This window comes from Varanus komodoensis, unplaced genomic scaffold, assembly GCF_004798865.1.
Source record: "Varanus komodoensis strain SLA01 unplaced genomic scaffold, ASM479886v1 scaffold1, whole genome shotgun sequence".
In the NCBI taxonomy this organism is placed as follows: domain Eukaryota; kingdom Metazoa; phylum Chordata; class Lepidosauria; order Squamata; family Varanidae; genus Varanus; species Varanus komodoensis.
This window is the reverse complement of record NW_025335268.1, coordinates 44,694,762-44,715,424: the sequence shown is the minus strand read 5'-3', so window position 1 is coordinate 44,715,424 and position 20,663 is coordinate 44,694,762. Positions and strand designations below refer to the sequence as shown.

The window sequence follows — 20,663 nt, the reverse complement described above, 5'->3', positions numbered from 1 at the left end:
GAACTTTATGAAGCGCTTCCAGTTTGTTCTTGGAAAGATGGTTCAAAACTTTGGACCATCCTATTCTGTTCACTAGTAGCACTTCCCGTTGCTTTTTCTTTTAGCAACTGGGACTACTTCTTCCTCCATACTGGATTCTAGCCAATCAGAGAAAATGTTGTGAATGGTTGTGATGGCATCCCAACATCAAATCACCAATCTGATTTGGAATGGTGATGTCACTGACATCAGGGCAAGCCATTTCATTCCTGTATGATAGGTGCTTCTTACTCTCCATCTGCAGCTCTATTTACTAAGCCCTACTATTGGTACTGCAGGTGGTGCAGTGGTTTAAACCGCTGTGCTGCTGGGCTGGTTGATCAAAAGGTTGCTGGTTCGAATCTGCACAACAGGGTGAGTTCCCGTTGCTCCGTCCCAGCTCCTGCCAACCTTGCATTTCGAAAGCATGCAAATGCAAGTAGATAAAAAGGTACCACTTCGGTGGGCAGGTAACAGTGTTCTGTGCACGTCGGTGTTTAGACATGCGGCCACATGACCACGGAAAGGAGACTGTCTGCGGACAAACGCTGGCTCCCTCAGCTAGGAAACGGAGATGAGCACTGCCCCCTGGAGTCAGGCATGACTGGACTTTAATGTCATGGGGAAACCTTTACCTTTTACTATTGGTAGGATCAGGAATTCCCTCTTTGTGGACCACTCCAAAAAGCAAAACTAGATGGGAATTACTTTGAAAATCAACACTCTTCAGAGCATGCCATGTTGACATAGAAGTTACAGGTTTAATACTTTCTCCATTTGGCACCAGTTCATGCTTGGCTTCTTTTTGCTCACTTGCCATTTTGCTATGCTTCCTTCTTTTTTCTGAGCATTGCAGCACATCTCATCTTAGTATAACTAGATGAGACTAAGAGCAACCCAAGCTGGGAGACAGTACTGAACATAAATAACAACAAATTCTTGTCTGATTAGTGCAGATATATAGGAGGTGGACTGGGCTGACCAGATGCTAGACCATACGATGAACACCAAGAGTCATGGTGCAGTATAAAAAACTGGGCATTTATATGATACAGCTGGCTATGCATAATCTTTTCCTAATTTATGAGGCTGTAGCATCTGGTGTGTTGCTGTCATTCTATCAGGTTTTTTCCAAGTGAGCTGTATCTTTTATCAGATTTTAAAAGTTTGCCCTTCCTGTCAATGAAATAAAAATGCAATTTGGTAGATGCATTACTGCTAATCTATTGCTCATAATACCTTTCAGCAATGGATACTCAAACTAAGCGAAACAAGGAAAGGCTGGTGTAATTAGCTTCCTAGTTCAAATATTCTCCATTTCACAGTGTTGTAGTTCCCAGTCTTTGCAAATACAAAGGAAAGTGGTTTATCTCTAGCACAATACCAGGCACATTTCATCAATTCAGTCAACCAAGCCAAAGCAAAGAATAGCTGAGCCACACTGGATCAGAAATTATCCTTATTACCTACTACCCAGACAGAGGTGTTAAATCAGTCTTCTGTTAGCCAAGAACCCAAGGCAGCTTACTTGTTCCTTCCATTTTATTCCCACAACAACCCTGTGAAGTAGGCTGGGCTGAGTGTCAGTGACTGACCTAAGGTCACCCACTGAGCTTCATGCCCAAGTGGGGGATATAACTCCAATCTCCCGAGTCCCAGCCCAGCACTCTTAACCACTATACCACACTGACTCTCAAATGTCAGGACTCTACACACAGTTGGTAGCTTTGAATGCCCACTAATTCCTCTTATGGCAAAAAGTATAAATTGACACACTTTAGAAAAGAGGAAAGCATTGACACTGCATATTGATCTAGAAATACATGTTGGAAAACAGACTCCCATGAATATATTAGGATGCCTCCATAAGAATGAAATATTTGCCATATAATCTTAACTATTTATCATATTTACTACATAAATTCAAGGAGCTTTCCAAGCGCTACCTAGAAATGCTAGGAACGACTAGGATGTGCTTACCACTGTCTGGTTATAAATGGTATTATAATTTCCTTTCTGCATTTTTCTAGGAAGAAAAGGTGAACTATGCTCTCTCGTCTTTAACATTTTTATTTTTTTTATTTTAAAAGGCATGAAAGACGTTAGAGCACCATGTTCTCCTTGCTCACCCTGAACCTGATGCCCATTACCTGCTCAGCAAGGCAGGAGCAGAAGGAAAGCACCGCTTCCTGGCCCTGCCCAATGTTCCAGCCACTCCTTTCCCATTGGCAATCTCTCCCCTCCCAGGTGCTGGCCTCCTCCAAATCCCTCTGCCTTGCCTTTTTCTCCCTTCTGCCCCTTTGCCTTGCCATTTCCCTCCAGTAATCAGTTAGCTGTTTCTCTTCCCCTTCATTACTTCACAGTTTCTCCTGCTCTGAGCATCTAGACTTCCTCTTTCTCTCACTATTCTCCCAGTGAGAGAAATAGTCCGTAGCTTCCCTTCCCAGTCTATAGCTTCTACCATTTGTTCCTTCTCATCCTTTTATTTCTTCCTCCGGGCCCTTAGCCCAGCTCTTCTTCTCTCCATTCCCAGCGTCTTCCCTTGCACAAACAAAAAGCCTCTTCTTGGAAGAGGGCTCCGATGGAAGCAGAGTAGCTAGGAGCACCAGATGGGTCTTGGAGTAGTTTGGCCTGGACTGAGGCAGGGAAACCTTTTAAGAAAGATGTGTGTGACTAGGATTAGCAAAAGAATCCTGGGTACACCTACTCTTCAGGTAATTCCCATATACTTCCATATAAGCACCCGTATGATTGTAACCTGAAATGGGCATTTTGCTAGGCTTCTGTGCAAACCAATACATGGACTAATTTTGGAGTTCAGACCCCTTCTCTGCTTGTAATCAATTACTTGTTCTTTGACTAGCCAGGTGCCCACAGCAGCCATTACATGACTAGCTACATCCTCTATAGGAGTCAGTGGTGCTCATGGGGCTTTCTCATATACTCAAATGCACCCGTGGGTCCAAAAAGGCTGGGAACTCCTGTAATTGGAGACAGTGACCAACCTAGAGATTTATAAATTTGCCAGCAGACTGTGCATCCCAGTACTGGCTAGCACTCCAAGTTCTGCATAGTACATCTCTCACATGTAGATCCCCACGCGTTTAGCAGATGAAAATGATGGCTCCAAAAGCTAAGAAAATGTTAATATGTTGTTTGTCCCGTCTGCTGATTAATACATCTGAATGCACCAACACTTACTCCCATAAGTTTATATGGTATATAGGACTGTAGCCGCAGTGACTTCTTTGGCATCAGGACATGCAGGTCTACGTTATGTTAAGCTCATTTGAACTCTCATTGGTTTCAGTGCTAAAGAGACCCTGGCAATGTCATTTGTGAAACAATGTACTTTTCACACGTTGATAATGTTCTTTCATAAAATAAATGCATCTCTTAGGCTTCTGGCCTGTCACCTGGACTCTGTAATGAGTAATTCTTCCCCAGAATCTGAACTTTTCCAGTGGGGCTTGTCATACCCAGATACCTTCATGAAGTTTTCTTGTACTGTGGGTTGTTGCATCTCAGCTTCAGAAAGATCCAGAATTGGAAGACTGTTAGAGCTCTCTCCTTGGCCACTAACAGATTTGAAATAATTGACATTGTCTTCAGGGTTTTGTTCATCTTCGAGGATTTCCTCAACTGTTCCTTCTGGGTTACTTAACTCTCCTCCCTTACTTAAAGCTCTTTGACAACCATCAGCATCTTCATCTTTGGCACAAGTGGCCTTAAACTCTTCCACTGATTTGCGTTCTTCACTCTCTGGTGATACTGGTTTATCGACTTCAGTTATAACAGAGATATATTTGCTTTCTGGTTTTGTCTCGAGAGAGACACCCTTCACCACAGCAAGCTTAAAAAGTAAAAGCAAAAAAGAGACAATTAGCTACTGATAACATCCTCTAAGATAGCCCAAAAGTTATTCCTCATCATATTCAAAGTATGACCATGTGGAAGTAGATAAATTTGCTAAATTTTCTATTTTCTCCTTGTTCTTTGACAGCAAGGACCTGTATATTCTACTTTTTTACAGCACTTGATTGCTTAATAAATAGAACGTCCTTTTGGTTCCTGTAAGTATGAGGGGAGGCCTTACTTCAACACCAGTGGTTAAAAATGTGAAGCTGACTTACCCAGCAACTACCTTAAACCAAATTATCATAATGCAGAGGAAATTACCCTCTCTAAGAGAGGTAAAACAGTCATCAACTTGGAATAGGGCCTTCTCTGCCGTGGTGCCCAGACTCTGGAATGTACTGCTCAGAGAGGTACGCCTGGTGCCATGTTTATACTCTTTTCAGCGCCAGGCCAAAACCTTTTTATTTAAACAGTATTTTAAACTCTAATAGTTTTTAAATTTAGTTGCTCTGCTTGTTTTGTTCTGTTATTTATTGAAATTGTTGTTTTAATTGTCTTTTTAAATATTGTAAGCAGTTCTGAGATCTTGTATAATAGGATGGCATACAAAAGCTTTTAAACAAACAAACAAACAAACAAACAAACAATAGTCATGCTAGTCATCCTGCACAAAGTTCTAAAACACAGTAGTGGGATTGGAGTAATCAGTTATTACAAGGCTGAGCTAAACAGTGCAGTAAGCTGCAGATATAAGCATCCAGAGGCAAGAAGAGATTAAAACACTATTAGGGTCCTTCTCAAAATAAATGATAAAAGCATTCCCAAAGGGAAAAAAGGAAGAACACAATAGTTTATTTTTAGTAGTACCATCAGTGATGAATGCATTCTAGTAACTACAATCAGTACGCATTTACAGTTACGGAACACCAGCAGTGTCTAGTTGTAACAGTGTTAACTGCTTATGTTTGCATCAGTACCAGCACGACCAGCACTAGGTTTCAGGAAGTTAAAAGCAAAGTGATTTTCGACTCTGTCCTCTGCTCCCCACCCCAACAATAGGTATGTCCTCCCAGGGTTGAAAAGCTTGCCGGTGGACCCACTGTCAGGAGTGCATGCCTGAACTCGCAAGCAATTTCTCATAATGCTGTATGCGCAACATGTATTGAGGCAATTAAACCAGTGGCCACAGGCGTCCGATGATTCATTCTATCTATCTATTCATTCTATCCTGCCAGAGAGCTCCCACCACTGCCAGCTCAACAAGGAGCACAGCAGCCATCTCATGGGCTTTGCATTTGGGGACAAGTAAAATTGCAGGGGTGCCAGCCACCCAACTGCTCTCCCTCAGCATTCCTGTTCGTGCTAAGCAATTTTTAAAAATGAGGGGGGAGGCTCCACAACAGCAGGGACAGCCCTTTCTAACGCCACAGCATTTGCTTGAGAAAGTCGTGTGAGGCACCAAGCCTGACGAGTGGAGCTGTTGGGGCAGCAGCTACAATCACTTCCTTAGCATGTTTACTGATTCTACATTTGAATATGACTGTATTTAACAAATCTTTTGTGAGCGACTCTGAGAGTCTTCTGGGTGTATAAAGCTTGAAATTAAGTATAAATAAGATTAAACCTGTTAGATAGTAAAGTGTTAGTATGAAAAAGTAGGATCTTACAAAGAACCTACCAGAGATCTTGGAAGCTGAATTTTTCTCTTCTTCAATTTTGTGTAGGCTATTATGAGAACTATTGCCAAAACAATTAAGCAAACGCTGCCAACAACTATAGGTGTAGTCAAACCTACAAAATCAAAAATTATATGCATCAACAGGACGTTATATGGCTACTGTCCTTATTTGATCTATTTTGATTTGTCCTGCATTTCAAAGCACCAAGAATATTTTAAGCAAGTTAACAGGCTCCTCCTTGGCAATACATTTCTAGAACACATTTCTGGAGTTCAGTCTGGATATAAAGTTGCATGCACATGGTGTGAATGAAATTAAGTTTAAGACAGGCGCCATCTATAAAATACCTCTAGCTTGAAATAAACAGGTTTCTCTCAGGAATGAATCCCAGAGGTGGATGGTGGGACATTATGGAAGCTAATGCAGACATCAAAGGTTCATGGCATCCAAATATTTCACCTCCATCAAAGTTGTGCTCTGATGATACTGCAGTCAATCAGGCTGGAAGTAACTGGGCAAAGAACTTGAGATTTAGCTCTGAAAGGCTGATGATGTCATCAAGAAATCATCACATGAATAGCCATGATTTATTGATGCCCAACCTAATTTAAACTGGAGGTGATATGGATAAGGGGCCCTTATTCCTATTGGCCTTTCACCCAATACCCCTCGAGGCTTTGGCTCCTGAACAAGCAGAAGGAAGCTGCGTGAACAAGTGCAAGAAAAAGAAGCCTCACAGAGCAAGTAAGGAGCCAAATTAACAAAACCAAAATACAGACCAGGCTGTCGTAGGTCTGATATACAATTAGGTGGAATTATACTCTCAATCTAAAGTCTTAGTTTTAGTGCTAGCTATTTATTTATTTGATTGATTGATTGATTGGATTTCTATCCCTGCCCATTAGCCAAAAAAGCTCTGTTTTAAGCTGTGTACAGTTACAAAAAAGCAACTATACAGATTTTACATAAAAATTTAACTTAAAGAACATCTCATCCTGAAAAACATATTTAAGAGTCCAGTAAATTATGATCTAATATCCATACTATAATGGTTTTAAGACCAAATTAAAAAGAATGAAATTGGCAAAACACAAAACGTATTAATATGGCTTCCCTCTCAAGGATTGTTAACACTTTCGTCAGTTGCACTATTATCATTATCATCTTCTTCATTATCATAATCATCTAGAGTAAAGATTTCTGTTCAAGGAGGGAAATCTGCTGTATCCCAATTATGAAGCACTCTCTAACTTTCAGAAGATGTATGCTAAACTGGAAGTAAGTTTGAATAAACGTAGTTTCCACATGAGCATGCATAGGCTTACTTTATATAAAAAGTGACTTTGTAAAGCAAGCAAGTTAAATACAGACTCTACAGCCTAGATTAAATGCAAATATATTTCACATTTCTGAGGAAGGACCATTTTCAATTCTTTCTATTAAATTTCAGAAGAATTGCTAGTATGAATGGGGAACTCCATTAAAAAAAAATACAAGGAGTATCTGGCCTCTTGTTGGTTTGCTCTTCTTCCTCTGCCCCACCAATCACCTTTGTGAATGAGCAATAGCCACCAGCAAACTCTTTCTTGTGATCGTTCAAGGGAGCGAGGCAGTCTGCCAATAGAATTAGGCTAAATCACAGGTATGAGATGCCCTAGTATGATCCCCTGCTTTCTGTTTTAATCTACCATTAACTTCTTTACCTGATGATTTAAGAGGAATCTCAATGCAGCTTTCTTCTGATTTCTCACCCTTCAGTAAATACATCATTGAATGACCAACAGCTGAAACACAGTATACGGTATTCCAAGAGGAAATGGTAAGATTTATGGTACATTTTTTGCGGGTGCATCCATCTAGATTAACTTTATGACGCTACAAGAAAGAAGAGTTTATATTTAGAAATTCCTTTAAAACCCACAAAACGATAATTACATAAAATAAACAGAAGGAAACAGAAAGCATTGATATTCTTAATACCAACTTTGATCCTCACAAGATTATCAATGGATGAACAGGACAAGACTTTTTTCCTATACATTTTGTTCTCTCTGAATCATTCTAGTATCCAACTCTCTGTTCGTCATGCAAACAGTTCATACTGTTTATTTAATGATCTATGTTTTACCTTCCTAGTTCTAATTCCAGAAAAGAACAGACACTGGAAGGGTTCTTTTTAGTTACAATTGAAGGACTTTTTTCCCCTGAAATGCATTGTGAGAATGAATATTTTCTTCAGGTACCGGAGAACTTTGTTTCATAATATACAGATGTCTTCCCTTCTTGTTGATTTTTTTATACACTTTCATGGCTAAGGCCCCGCTTTATCAGACACCTGAAACATATCTTGGATTTCCTCTTAAGGTTTCACAAAGAGCTCAAGCTTTTCTTAATTTAAGCATGAATTCCTTTATTATTGACTGGGATTACACAAAATGACAGCTATGGCAGTTGTTCTGTCATACAAACCCAGGCCATTTCTCACAGGGGTGGCTTGTTGTGGTGACTTATTCAGGAGCAACAAGCCACCCTGACAACCCACAGTTTTGTGCTAGAGGTTACTGTACTTATAATAGTTGTCTGAATCCAAGCAACCAGCCCCATCACATGTACCAGGAAGAGGCTAACAAGTCACTGGCAAGAGTGTCAAAACCTCTTGCCAGTTCACTTGGGCCACTGCCAGTGCCAGCCACCTCACAAGTGCCCAAACAGCACATCACAATCACTCATCCTTTTAGCTTGCTGCAGCCTTTGTGACCACTTAACCTCCCCAACCTGCAAAACTGTGACAGTCAGTAGCAATCCCTTCAAAGTGTCCAAGTGGCACACTGCAGAGGCTGTCAAACTTTTTAAAAAATGGCACACATTTTCTTTTGAATTTCTTTTTAGCTGTACTTGTGCGACTGCAGAAGTAAGCAGTTTCCTTAAAGTCTGGAAGTTTGAAGTTTGGCAGAGTCAATGACTGGAGGATACGTGTTGTCAAAATGCAGCAGCCACCAACCCTGGATACCGACCCAAAGAGGAATTCTTAGCTTTCTCTTGGCAGCTGTCGAAAGGCGAACTTTCAAAGAAGAGCAAAGATACAAGTTTTTGCTTGCAAATGGGAGTGGCCAATAGATCGTCCCACTGGGGCAAGATCCTCATCTTTTTCTTTTTTTGCCCTGACTTTACTCCGAAAACTTCATTTTTATGTTTCCCCTCAAGGGAAAAATGCATCCCACCTCCTTTTCCAGAAAAAGAAATTCTGGGTTCCGTTTACAACATGGCTTCGACAGGGCAACAGACCTTTTTGACATGGGCATATGGCTATGTAGGGTTAAGGTTTGCAAACTTCAGTGTCAGGAAGTAGCTGTCTCAGGATCCATGACGAGTCTGATTGTCTGTTGGGCCCACTGTGGATTTTTTTTTTGCAAACAGTCAACCCATTCCCTAAGGTGGGTGTTGATGACCTGTAAACTTGCCCATTGTTTCTCAAGAAAAGGGGAAGCTTCCTTTTTTTTTTCATTTTGTTTATGTCATCACACCACACTGCTATTTGCATCTATTGAAGATTGCCAAATTTCCTTCAGTTCTTTTTTCCTGCTTCAACTGAATTCAATTAATGCTTATTTTATCTTGCGTCAATGGTTGTAATAAGCTTCTTTCCCAGGATTGACTAATTTTCTTCTCTAGGGTTGCAATCCTATGTACAGTTGGGAGTAAGTCTTACTGAACTCAGTGGGGTTAATTTCCCACTTGACTTGCACAAGATTGCACCTTTAACTTTCTATGCAGAGTACTCAAATCTGTCACCCATCTTGCCTTTTCTACCTGCTGATTTAACTGATCCCATCTTGTCCTGCTTCCCTTTTGATCTCACATGCATTTTAAAGTTTTACTTCTGCTTTTAAATGCTTACATCAGGGAAGTCAAATGCAGGAGGTCCAGGGGCCATTTCTGCCCACTGTAGCCCCTGCAAGGGCACCATATAGCCCCATGGCCCATCCTTGGCTTTCATTCTGTTGCTTTTATTCTGTCTTTTCCTCTTACCTTTTATGGTCTTGGTAGCACTCTTTCACTCACTAAGCCTATGGGTTTTTTTTAAATTCCACTTCCATTCCTTTGCAACTGCTATTATATTCCTGTGGAAAACTGCCTCCTGATGAAAGTTTATCATATATTTAAACTGAGACTGGACCTTCATCTTTCCAGATATTTTTCCTCCTTTATCATCTCTTCATCTATTTCCTTATTTTTGTTCCCTAATTCCTCTATCTTAATAATTATAAAATGGCAAGCAGGGCTCATTGTTTTAAAAGAAATCTATGTAAAGCATGCAGGTTATGGGAAGGTTAGGAAGCACCATAAACAACTGTTATTGTAGGATAATAAGTTTTGTTTTGTTTGTTTTTTAAGATGACACCGAAACCTTCAACTGAATTAGAATATATAAAAGACTCAGAGACCTCACTCTTTAATGCATACTGTTTTTAGGCTGTGTATTCCCAGGATGATCAGTTCTAGTTTTTTTTCTGAGAGCGCACTGGATTACCAATTAAAAGTTCCATTCATTGTTCCCGATGAAAAATAAACAAATTATCAAAACAACAATAAAAACGACGAGACATGACACATGGATAAACAAATCCCATGATCAATTTCAAGCATGTCAGTATCATTTTGTGGAGAACTTTCTCAAAATGAACAGTCATGCCAGTCATATAAATGTGTTTCGTAGATTCAACATCTTTATGAATGTTTCCGATCAAGTATTCTTTCATGCTAAAATCTTACATCAAAGTTGAGATACAAGCTCTCACTTGGAAAGAAACTTTCTCCACATTCACCTTCTCCCCAGTAATGTTAATGTGAAAGACAGGCCATCCCCATATCTCCAGGGTTTGAAGAGTATAGCAGGGAAATTGACAATGACAAATCAGTAACTATCCAAGGTAGAGAATGTATGGAAAACCCTTCCAAACCTAGAGGAAAAATGACGATTATTGCATTAAAACAGATTTTAAATTTGGAAGAAAAGGTAGAGTCTTAATTATACCTTTTCTGAGTGTCCACGTTCCCAAAAAAACACATCGTAGGTGAAGTCGCTCAAGTATGAATATACAGATTTCTTGTGAAATGGTGTGCGAGGGTGTTTAAGTTCAACTTGGATATGATTACCATTAAGGCTGCAGTGAAGTTCTGGTGGTCCTATTCGAACTGAAACAGATGAAAACTTCCAATCAGTATTAATGGTTCGGTGTACAATACTGCTGTATAATAAAGAAACTAGCTCCAGTCAATTATCAAATTATAAGACACTGGAAAATTATCAATCGCACTGCATCTTTTCAGGGTAATTGTGGTCTTTTCTGGGACAAATCTGTGGGTAGAAAAGGTAGCCAGGAGCCTTTCATGGGTTACAACATCTAGAATTCAGAGTCCAGTGTAGAAAAGGCATTCTATGACGCCTGGATAACACAAGGATAATATTGTGATGGGTGGCTGGTGCCTGAACCTCCTACCAACAATAAAGAAAATGCAGCAAGAACTAGTCCTCAGCAACTCCCAACTAATGGAATCCAGTCACAGCAGCCTTTCATACAGTTTAAAAGGGCTGTTGAATGCAAAAGGCAGTGACCAGGTTGTTTTGGGGTATGTGTGACCATGATATACCAGTTATGTATCCATTTGGTTGTGAGCACTATGTAAGTTGCTGGTGTTTACCTATAAAAACAGCTTGGAGCCAGGATATCTGAAAGACAGAATACTCCCTATTAACCTGCCCATAGTTTAAGATCTTTGGATGTATGTCTCACTCCCAAGAGAAATTAGGTTGCTGGCAGCACAGGAGAGACCTCCTGTGGAACTTTCTCCTAAAGGAAGTTGGGATCACCTTACTCAGTCTAGTAAAAAAAACTAAAAAGGAGAATTGAACAAAAACTTCCTAACAGCGCAGTCCTATGCATATTTCCTCAGAAGTAAATTCCACTGTGTTGTAAGAACTTTAGTCTAGGTAAATGGATAAAGGATCGCTCTGTATTCCCCCCCCCCCCCCCCGGCCAATGCTCTGCATTGTTTTTAAAACTCTCCCCAACATTCAATTCTTCTGCTGGTGATACTTTTACAGTTTTAAAGTTGTTTATAAGTTATTTTAAGTTTGAAGTGAAAGTTTCCTTGGAGGACCTATTTGAGACAAAAAGCCAGTGTTTCCAAATTAGTTTCCATCAAAAAGTATTTTCAGTTACTACCTACACACCCATTTCTGGCTTTAGTGTTATCAAATTTCTCCAAGCTCCACTTAAGTGTCCCCAATTCAGTGTTGTACAATCTGCTTTGAACAATGCTTAAATGGTGGTTTCCCTGGAGATATCATCTAACACATATTTTGTGTAAGGCTAGGGACAAAGAGAGCCGCCACCATCACTGCAGTCTTGCTAAGACTGCCTAGCCTGACTAAAAAGCCCCGGTGTGCTGCCCAAGTCCCACAGTCCAGACACAAATCAGGAAAGCAGCAGCATGCAACTCGTTCTCCCTCACAAGGAAAGCAAATTAGCCAGGCCTAAAGGAACAGGTGAGGATCTGCGTCCTGTGTCTGAAATGCCTCTCACACTGGAGGACTTGAGTGACTCTAGGGAAGCCTGGCAGGGGAAAGGCAGCAGAACGCATGTTTTTTTGCCCGCCCAGCATCATTTGCATTGTAAGCCGCCTAGGAAGGCCTCGGCAATTAGAGGCAGCCTATAAATACATGTAAATAAATAAAAAATTCCCCAAGTGACTTCAGGAAACACCACTGGTCAGACCAAAGGTAGAGCACAAGGCACTGTTTCTTTGAGACATGTGCTCCTTTCAATGAATTTTGAAACGGAACCCAGAGGGGATTTTAAAAGAAGTCACAGTCCTGACAAAGTGCCCAAGGAACTGCTGGCCATTAGCCCAATTACTTTGGGAGATGGAGACTGACCATTGCCAGAATGACAGTGTCAACCCGTACAATGGAATGAGGTGGTATAACAGACTGTCATTTCAGAAAGCAGCATGTGTGGAACCACACAGATCAGTGTTACGCTTTAACACACTTTACTTGTAGAAGACGTGCACAACTTCTTCTATCCTAGTATATTTCCTTTCTCCCAGACTTGCTAAGATTTGCTGTTTCCACCCACTTACGGGGAAATTTCCCAAAAGAGAATGTTCACATGTTATCCTTCACCCGTGGTCTGAAGTGAAACAAATGGCTCTTAATATCACAAGCTTCATTGCTTCATTCTTCTGTATGCTTCAAGTCAGCCATGCAACAGACAAAATACTAAGTTTTCACACAGAAGGATTATGGCTAAAAATACTTATTTTTCCATGAAGTTCACTGGACTGCCATTTAATATGCCACCGACCCCCTTCTCTTATCTACTTAAATTACCTTACGGGACTGTTGTATCATGAATTCTATAGATATAGCAAAAATATTGCAATGTCTCGCTCCTAAAATGTGGCAAATACTCAAAATATAAAAGCTTACCTATCCATACCATACCAACTTACCATGCCTGTATAGGTAAAATTGGTCCTTAGACTCTTCATATTGTGATTCATGGATTCCAACAAGAGCTTTAACTCGCACCCAAAAAGGGACAGTTCCTTGAATTGTGTGAGTAAGATCACAACAGTGCTGGGATATGTTCACACAGGTATCCACTTTTCTGTACAAGTTCTTGCTGAAATTATACAGAAAAATATTTAAAGTTCATACTGAAAACAGACAATGACAACACTGCAAAGAAGTTTGTTTATTCAGCTCATTCATTATAAGGCAACAGTCAACACTGAGCACAAATTTAAGACAAGATATAGAGTCAAAACTCAAGACATTCTTACCCATACTTATGGACTTCCACAGAAAAAAGCGGCTTTGAGGTTATGTTTGGATAATCCCAGCATACAGAGGTGTTGAAGTTATAGGATTCTACCATAACATTCACTGGTGGAGGCACTAAAAAGATACAAATTATTTATGCTTTGATGCCATAGAATTAAATGGTTTGAAAACAGACCAGAATGTATCTATTTACCACAAGATATCTATTTATATGTACCAAGATGTTATAAATTGAGAGAGATGAAGATGCTAAAAAAGGATTGAAGATAAGAAAAATATAACTTTTTAAATCTATTTTTAAGTATGTGAGCCACGTCCCTGGGCTGTGGGTCAAACTGTGGCTGCCTCGCCAAGTCTGGGGGCAGCTGTTCGGCGGCGGCGGCGGCAGCTTGCCCATAGAAGGCTGCCCCCTGGCTCGGCAAGACTGCCATGACTTGTGGCAGAGGTGTGGGAGCCACGGCCTTCAATGGGCAAACTGCCGCAGCTGCTGAGCGGCTGCCCCCGGGCTCGGCGGGAGCGGAACAAACATTTTTTTAATTTTAAGTAATTTTTTAATTTTAAGTAATTTTAGTTTTAATTAAAGTTTTAATGTGCAGTGTGCATAGGAATCAGTTCATATTTTTTCAAACTATAGTCTGGCCCCCCAAATAGATGGAAGAAATGATGGCCTCATGCACTATCCTACATTCCACATTTAAGGATACACTTACAATGTGGCAGAAGACAACACTTTGTCTTAAAAATTATAACAAATATAATTACTGCAGCTTGCAAATGCAACTGCCCCACAAAATCTCACAAGCCTGCTTGAACCAAGGCAGCACCCACTTGCCAGGCTATTGGCTGCAAAACAAACTGTTCTGAATAAGTGTCTTAGGGCACAATTGGCCCAGGTAAGGCTTAAATCATCCTATGCAGGACAGAGGTTGTCTCTGGGCTCCTCCCATCCTGCAAAACTCTTAGGTGGCCAATTTTGTCTTAAGTGTTGCAGCTGAGAGCATGCGGGAGGGAGGCTGAAACACCATCAGGATATTTTGCATTGTCGCGGTGGCCTTCTCTTCCTCCTGTTTCTCCCTACCCCAAGTGCCTCATTCAGCCTCTTTTGAACTCAATGATAAAGCTGGTGCAGTGCTTTCCATGCTGGATGAGACAGTTTTGTGTGTGTGTGCGTGCGCGTACATGCATTAATGCATGCATGTGCTTCGAGACCTAGCTATGAGGCTGTGTTTTGCAGACCTCATAGATACATCTGCAAAAAATCTTATGGCCACCTAGACTTTGTCTAGCAGCTGCAGGAATGCACTGACCCCTGCTGAAATTAAATTGTGAGGAGTGTCCAAGAAAAACCTATGATTTTCTTCTGTACAGGTTCCTCTATTTTTTATCATTTCAACTGTATTCTCACTGATGTTCTCTACATAACCTTCCACAGTTCTCCACTTGTTCTCCAGTTCCTTTCCACAAAACGTTCTGTACCTCTCTGCAAGCCTTTCCTATATAACCCGAAAGTGTACAAAAGGACAGCTATGACAACACACTCCCACTTCTCCATAAGTAAATACAGTCCATCTCTTCTATGTACTTCTTTAAAAGGAGAACTGTTTACAGTAAAACAAGAAGTTACAAGGCGGGGAGAAGCACTTTCAATCTTTCAATTCTTCTGTTGAGCACTGGGTCATGGCAAGGACTGCATGCAGGGCTTTCTTATCTTTTAATGCCTGTACAGCACTTAGACAATTTTTGCGACTTTATAAGCAATACATAATAGTTTCTTCCTATCCACTTTGCCACTGTGTTTTTCTAATCCAACCACTACCCTAATATTGCTTCTATCCCTGCTTCTGTTTTTAACAAGAAACAAGCATTGGAATTATGGACCTTGTATAAGGGACTGAGGCAGAACATGACAATTTCCATTCACTGGTATGTTTCATGTGAAGAATTTAAAAAAAAAAAATCCAAACAATGTGTAGTAAACAAAGTGACCTTGAGATTGCTCTCCAAATTTCTAATTTCAAGATACACTTTCAACATTCTTTTACATACATGAAAATTTTATTGAAATGTAATTTAAAATATTTCTACTCTGAATTTTGGTCAAATGTTTTCCTTACAATAAACAGTTATGCCCTAAAGAATTAATTTACTTGTTATTTATTTTAAGCATTTTTACCCCACCCTGTAGCTGAAACAACTTCCAGAAGAACAACAGCAAACAAGGCAGGCCCTGGCAGATTTACTATCTAAAACACATGACACAAAAAGAAAAGAGATGAAGAGGAAAGCAAGCAAACTCAAGCACCAGTTTAATGACCAGCTGGAATGGAAATAATTGAAAGAGAGGAAAAGCCAGAAAGGACCTGATCTCTCAACAGAGCCATGTCTTTCTGACATACCTACATACAATGGCCGTACACTTTGACAAGAGTGTTCTACTTTTGTTTTACATTTCATTAATAGCACTCTTCATCTCTCAAAAACATGATTTATAAGGACAACTCGCAACCTAGAATGTTATAGAGCTTGGCCTTAAAGTTAATAGCATATAACTATTCCAAACACATTCTGAATTTGCCTTCAAGTTCTCCCTAAATCACTATCATATAACTAACTAATATCTCTGAATACCAATCCAGTATATAGCCAAAACAGGAGGGAGGTAAGAGCTGGAGTGGCCCAAGGTATGCAGGAGGAGGAAAACATTTTGGGAGGAACTCTGGAACAGCCCAGTAAGGACTGAGAATGTTTAGTGTTTAAAAGAGTGTTGACTGTTTGGGAAGAGGTGGACAGAAAACTGAGAAAGGGAAGACAGTAAATGGAGGAAAGTATCCTAGAAAAGAACATGGCAGATTAGCTACCTGAACAGAAACACTCTGAAATGTAAGATTTTGCGGCAGTTCCTACTTGTCTATATACTACATTTATTGCATTCTAAACTAATTCCAAAGACAAAAACTGGTGGGTCAGGCAGTGTAAAAGAGGAATTGTAAAGACCCACTACAGTTGTACAGAAATAGCAAAATGCCAATTGACACCACCCAACCCTAAAAAAAGATTGCTGAGATTTAAAGATTTAATGAAAAGATTGAAAGTGTTCATTGATTGTTGAGTGCTTAGTTAAACAAAATTGGTTCACAATACACAATTATCAACCTCAAGGCAATAGGACGGCAATTTTAAGATGCATTTGGTTTCATCTCTTTGCCAATTCTGCTCCTCACCCTCTTCACTGCTCTCTGCCATCCTAGCTACTAAAAGGGTAAAGGGAAGGAGGAAGTGGGCTTGTAGTGCTGTGTATGCAAATCACATTCTAACCCATCCACTTCAGCAGAAATGTTTTTGTGCGTTGCTTGACATATAGAAATGAGCATGTGCTGTTCAGAGGGCACAACTTTGCTCCTTGTGACTCAATACCTAGTAGATATAGTGGCTAAAGTGGGCATCAGCATCAAGCATGTATGACTGCACAATACAGATTCAGGGCATCTATAATCTATCATATGTTACAGATCTGCCTATGTTCTCATGTATAACTTAATGGCTACCACTCACTTTTATGAGGAGTACATGAAATGCACACACTTGTGTTGGGAACAAAAGCTGCTTCCTGCCACTCATAACAGGTGGCAAGTCTCGACTCACACAAATCTCAAAAATGGCACACAGATATGCTGTGACTCTCTCTTCATCTCCTTGAAACCTATAAGCACTCTCATTACCAGCATTTAAGGCCAAATGTTTATCTTTTATTTATTTATTTATTTATTTATATTTAATATCTTGCCTAACAAAAGGAAAAATCTCTAACCAGTTCACAAACAGAATTAAATTATCACCATAAATACACTATTAAAATTTTAATTACAACAATACAAATACATTTAGAATCCACTATTAAAAACAATAGAGGGAACAAATACAGCTGGCACGTCAACTGGAGTTAATAATTGGTGCTGAAAGATTTTAGGGTCATCTGGGGTTCCAGTGAAGAAGACAGAACCACAAGCACCCCCAAACTAAAAATTTAACTTCTTCAGCGTGAGTAAAATCTCATATGGAAAAGGCGAACAGCCCAATTCCAGGATCTGGGAACCATCCACCTATTTAGCTAAAGTGTCTTTGTGGAGTCTAGGCTATATGACAACAAATTAAGGTATGGGAATGTGCTACTGGTCTGGAACATAAGGCAGAGTTTACTGAGTGTTTGGAATATAATTCCTTCTATTTTTATGAAATTGGAAGACCTCTCCTAAAAGATGTAAGGAGAATCTGGTGATATGCAACATAATGAAATATGTGCTTGACCATGGTCTTCATATAAAATATGCAAACAGAATGGCAGAAATGAAGACCCCTGGGCTAGCAGTTGAACAAAACTGCTAACAGAGCGCTATAAAAGAGGCACTGTTTTTTGATTAGTTGAAAATTGGAATAAAATCAGTATAAAAGATGAGATGAAACAAGCCACAATGTCTATTAACACAGTCTGATTTTCTGTGGAGATGTCCTGATTGGTAATCAGGTTATTCAGCGGCATATAAATGTAAAAGTAAATAATCCATGTTGAGGCTTGACCTTGCTCTGGTTTAGATTTTAAGTGTAACTGTAACACACTCCTATTTGTGACTACAGTTGGTGTTTTATATTGAATGTTTCCTATTTTAAAGTCTGTTTTATATCACATACCTATATTTAACATTCTATAAATCTGTATATTTTTAGTTTTAAATATATAAAATCTCTTAATGTTTTAATCTTTACGCTTTTAAAATATGAAAATGTACAAACTAAATTACCATTTTCCTTGTTTGTTTCCTAATATAACTGATTTACCTTCCAAAGATCCCCTGTGTTTCAGCTACAAAACCCAGTGCTCATGCCAGACAATTCTGAGAGGTCTGATTCTCTCTGGCTATGGGAGTGCAACACAGAACCTTTCCCTGCAGTTCCTTTCAGGAAGTTGCTCATTCTAGACAAGACATTGTTCAAATTAAGTAAATAGCAACAACAATCCAAGAAGAGTTTTAATTATGTCATACAGCATATTTTTAATCTCGTTAGAAACATCTACAACAGTCCTGCACGTAGTCAGACAACATTAGTTTGTGTACTTCCTTGTATAAGAAAGCACCAAGAACACAGCCCTTTAACTGTTAAGAGAGGAGTGGGGGAAAGTCCTACTACACCATACTCTAACCACCCTGGCTTGGTGGGGTATGCTGGGAGCTGCTAAACTTCTGTCTGTTTAAAAAGGTGGAGGACTGCCATACAAAAAACTATGATATAGTATGTTTCTATGATTTCTATGATATAGTATGATCATAGTATAGTATAGTATAGTATGATATAGTATAGAAACTATGATATAGTTTCTATGATATAGTAAGAAAGAAAAAGCAAACAACTTTTCTTCCAAATCATGACATTTTACAAGTATCAAGACACAAACAGATATGCAGTCAGTCATAATAAAATAACTTGAAACCCTTTGATTGGAAGCACATACTTTCTTACACATGGGAACTAGCTCCCCTCACTGAAGAGAGAAATCAACTTTTAAATACAAAGAAGGACTCCCTAGTGTTTCTGTGGCAAAGAGCTGACCCCAGATGAACATCCAACCCAGGTTCTGGTGAACCCTAACTCATGTCAAACAGTGGAAAGGGGGTGAGAAATGGCAAAAAGACCTTGATGTATGACACTAGGGCACATACATCCAAATTAACCTCACAAGGATAAACTATGCCTCAGTGCTGTTTCTCCAACCCATCAAAATCAGAGTTAAGCCCATTGTCACCACTGAAACAGCTGGAATTCATTTAACCCGTAGAATGACTGGAGTTAATAATCGCCTTTTGTACATAACTGCGTAGAAAAGTGAAGGGGAAAATCAGGTAAAAGCGGTATCAACCAAGACTAGGCATACGGGAACGGAGGGCAAACTAGCTTAAGTCCGAAGAAACAATGCCATGAAGAATTAAGAAGGGAAGTAGGGTGGGGGAGGTGCATGGTTTCGCTGATGTTATCGCTTTAACCCAGACTTTCCCAAACTGGTGCGCTCCAGATGGGTTACCTACAACTTTCAGCCTGGCTGGTCGAGATATGCTGAGAGCTGCAGTATGACGGATCTGAAGGGCACCAGATCGGGTAACCCCAACTGACTCAAATTTACACGACGTCTGCTTTAGGCTCTCCTGCAGCAAAACAAAGGAGGCGAAGGAGAAGCGAGGGAAGGAACGGCGACCGACCAACCGAGCACGGCGCATTCAGCACCAAGCGCGCACGCTCGAGCCAGAGCCAAGCGGCCGAGGCCTCCAGGAGCCTCGGACGAGGTTGCGGCCGCCATCCAGCAAGCCAGCTCCAGCACAGCAGGCAGCGGCCCAACCCCATGGGGCTTCGCTGCCTCCTCGCCCATTCCCCTACCTTCCGGCGCCGCTCCCAGCGCGCCAGGCTCGCCGAAGGGTGCCCACAGCGAGAGCGCGAGAAGGACCCCCACGACACCGACCGAGGGCTCCGCGATCCCCATCTTCTTTCCAGTCGAAGGGGGCAGGGGGCGGAGGGGGGACGCACGAGGCGAGACAAGCCGTGCTTGCCTGCCTGCCGCCTGCCTGCCGCCTACGCTTCCGCCGCCCGGGCCACAGCAGGGAACATTCTCCCCACCAGAGCCCCACCCCGTAAGAGGCGGGTGATCATGCGCGAGTTCGTATTGCGCCTGGGGCTTTCAAGGGGCGAGTCCCCGCTCGCTTGAAACAAAGGTGCCTGAGGGTGGGGCATGCGGGGCTTGTTGCGAGGCGGGGTGCCTGGACGACCAAGCATAGGGGGCGAGCGGCTGGGTCGCTGCAGCATGGCGGGGTTTTAACCCTTTTAGTCGCCGCCATTTGGGCCTGCCTAAAGAGGAGGTGAGATGGACCGAATCCATAAAGGAAGCCACGGAGTTGAATTTAGAACTGCTGAGCAGGCTGTCGTGGAGAGGACATTTTGGAAGGCGCGCATTCAGGGGGTCGCCTTGAGTTGGAGACAGCTTGATGGTACACAACAACAACAGCTCGGGCCTGCAATGTGTATAACAAAACAGCGCTCCACAAAAAATTGAGGGGAAGCAGAAAACTGCTGATGTTTGGGATAGAACCCAGAGCAAATTAGTTCCAGGGCATTGAGCCTAGCCTGCTTGGGGAAAGTATAGCAGGAAAGCCCTGTGCACAAGTGGTCCATTGAGTTACAGCTTCACAAATACCAAAACACAATAAAAACCCATA

At 40.9% G+C, this 20,663-nt stretch overlaps 1 protein-coding gene across 1 annotated transcript; it reads right to left on the bottom strand.

Annotated features, from left to right (window-relative positions):
• Positions 1–759: 759 nt before the first annotated feature.
• Positions 760–20,039, bottom strand: IFNGR1 (interferon gamma receptor 1). The gene is made up of 7 exons (XM_044423816.1): positions 19,831–20,039; positions 13,407–13,521; positions 13,074–13,246; positions 10,591–10,751; positions 7,259–7,430; positions 5,555–5,667; positions 760–3,871 (listed from the first exon to the last, which is right to left on the bottom strand). Exons 1-7 carry the CDS (start codon positions 19,931–19,933, stop codon positions 3,431–3,433), a joined length of 1,278 nt encoding a protein of 425 aa, XP_044279751.1. The 5' UTR covers positions 19,934–20,039; the 3' UTR covers positions 760–3,430.
• Between the last annotated feature and the right edge of the window lie 624 nt (positions 20,040–20,663).

What these genes read in the sequence shown, in the direction of transcription:
- IFNGR1 (XM_044423816.1), bottom strand. Translation starts at nt 19,933, where the DNA reads ATGGGGATCGCGGAGCCCTCGGTCGGTGTCGTGGGGGTCCTTCTCGCG. An exon ending in GTGGAAGTCCATAAGTATGG is followed by an intron (nt 13,247 to 13,406) that starts GTAAGAATGTCT and finishes GTATAATTTCAG; the next exon opens with CAAGAACTTGTACAGAAAAG. An exon ending in ATTTTACCTATACAGGCATG is followed by an intron (nt 10,752 to 13,073) that starts GTAAGTTGGTAT and finishes CATCTGTTTCAG; the next exon opens with TTCGAATAGGACCACCAGAA.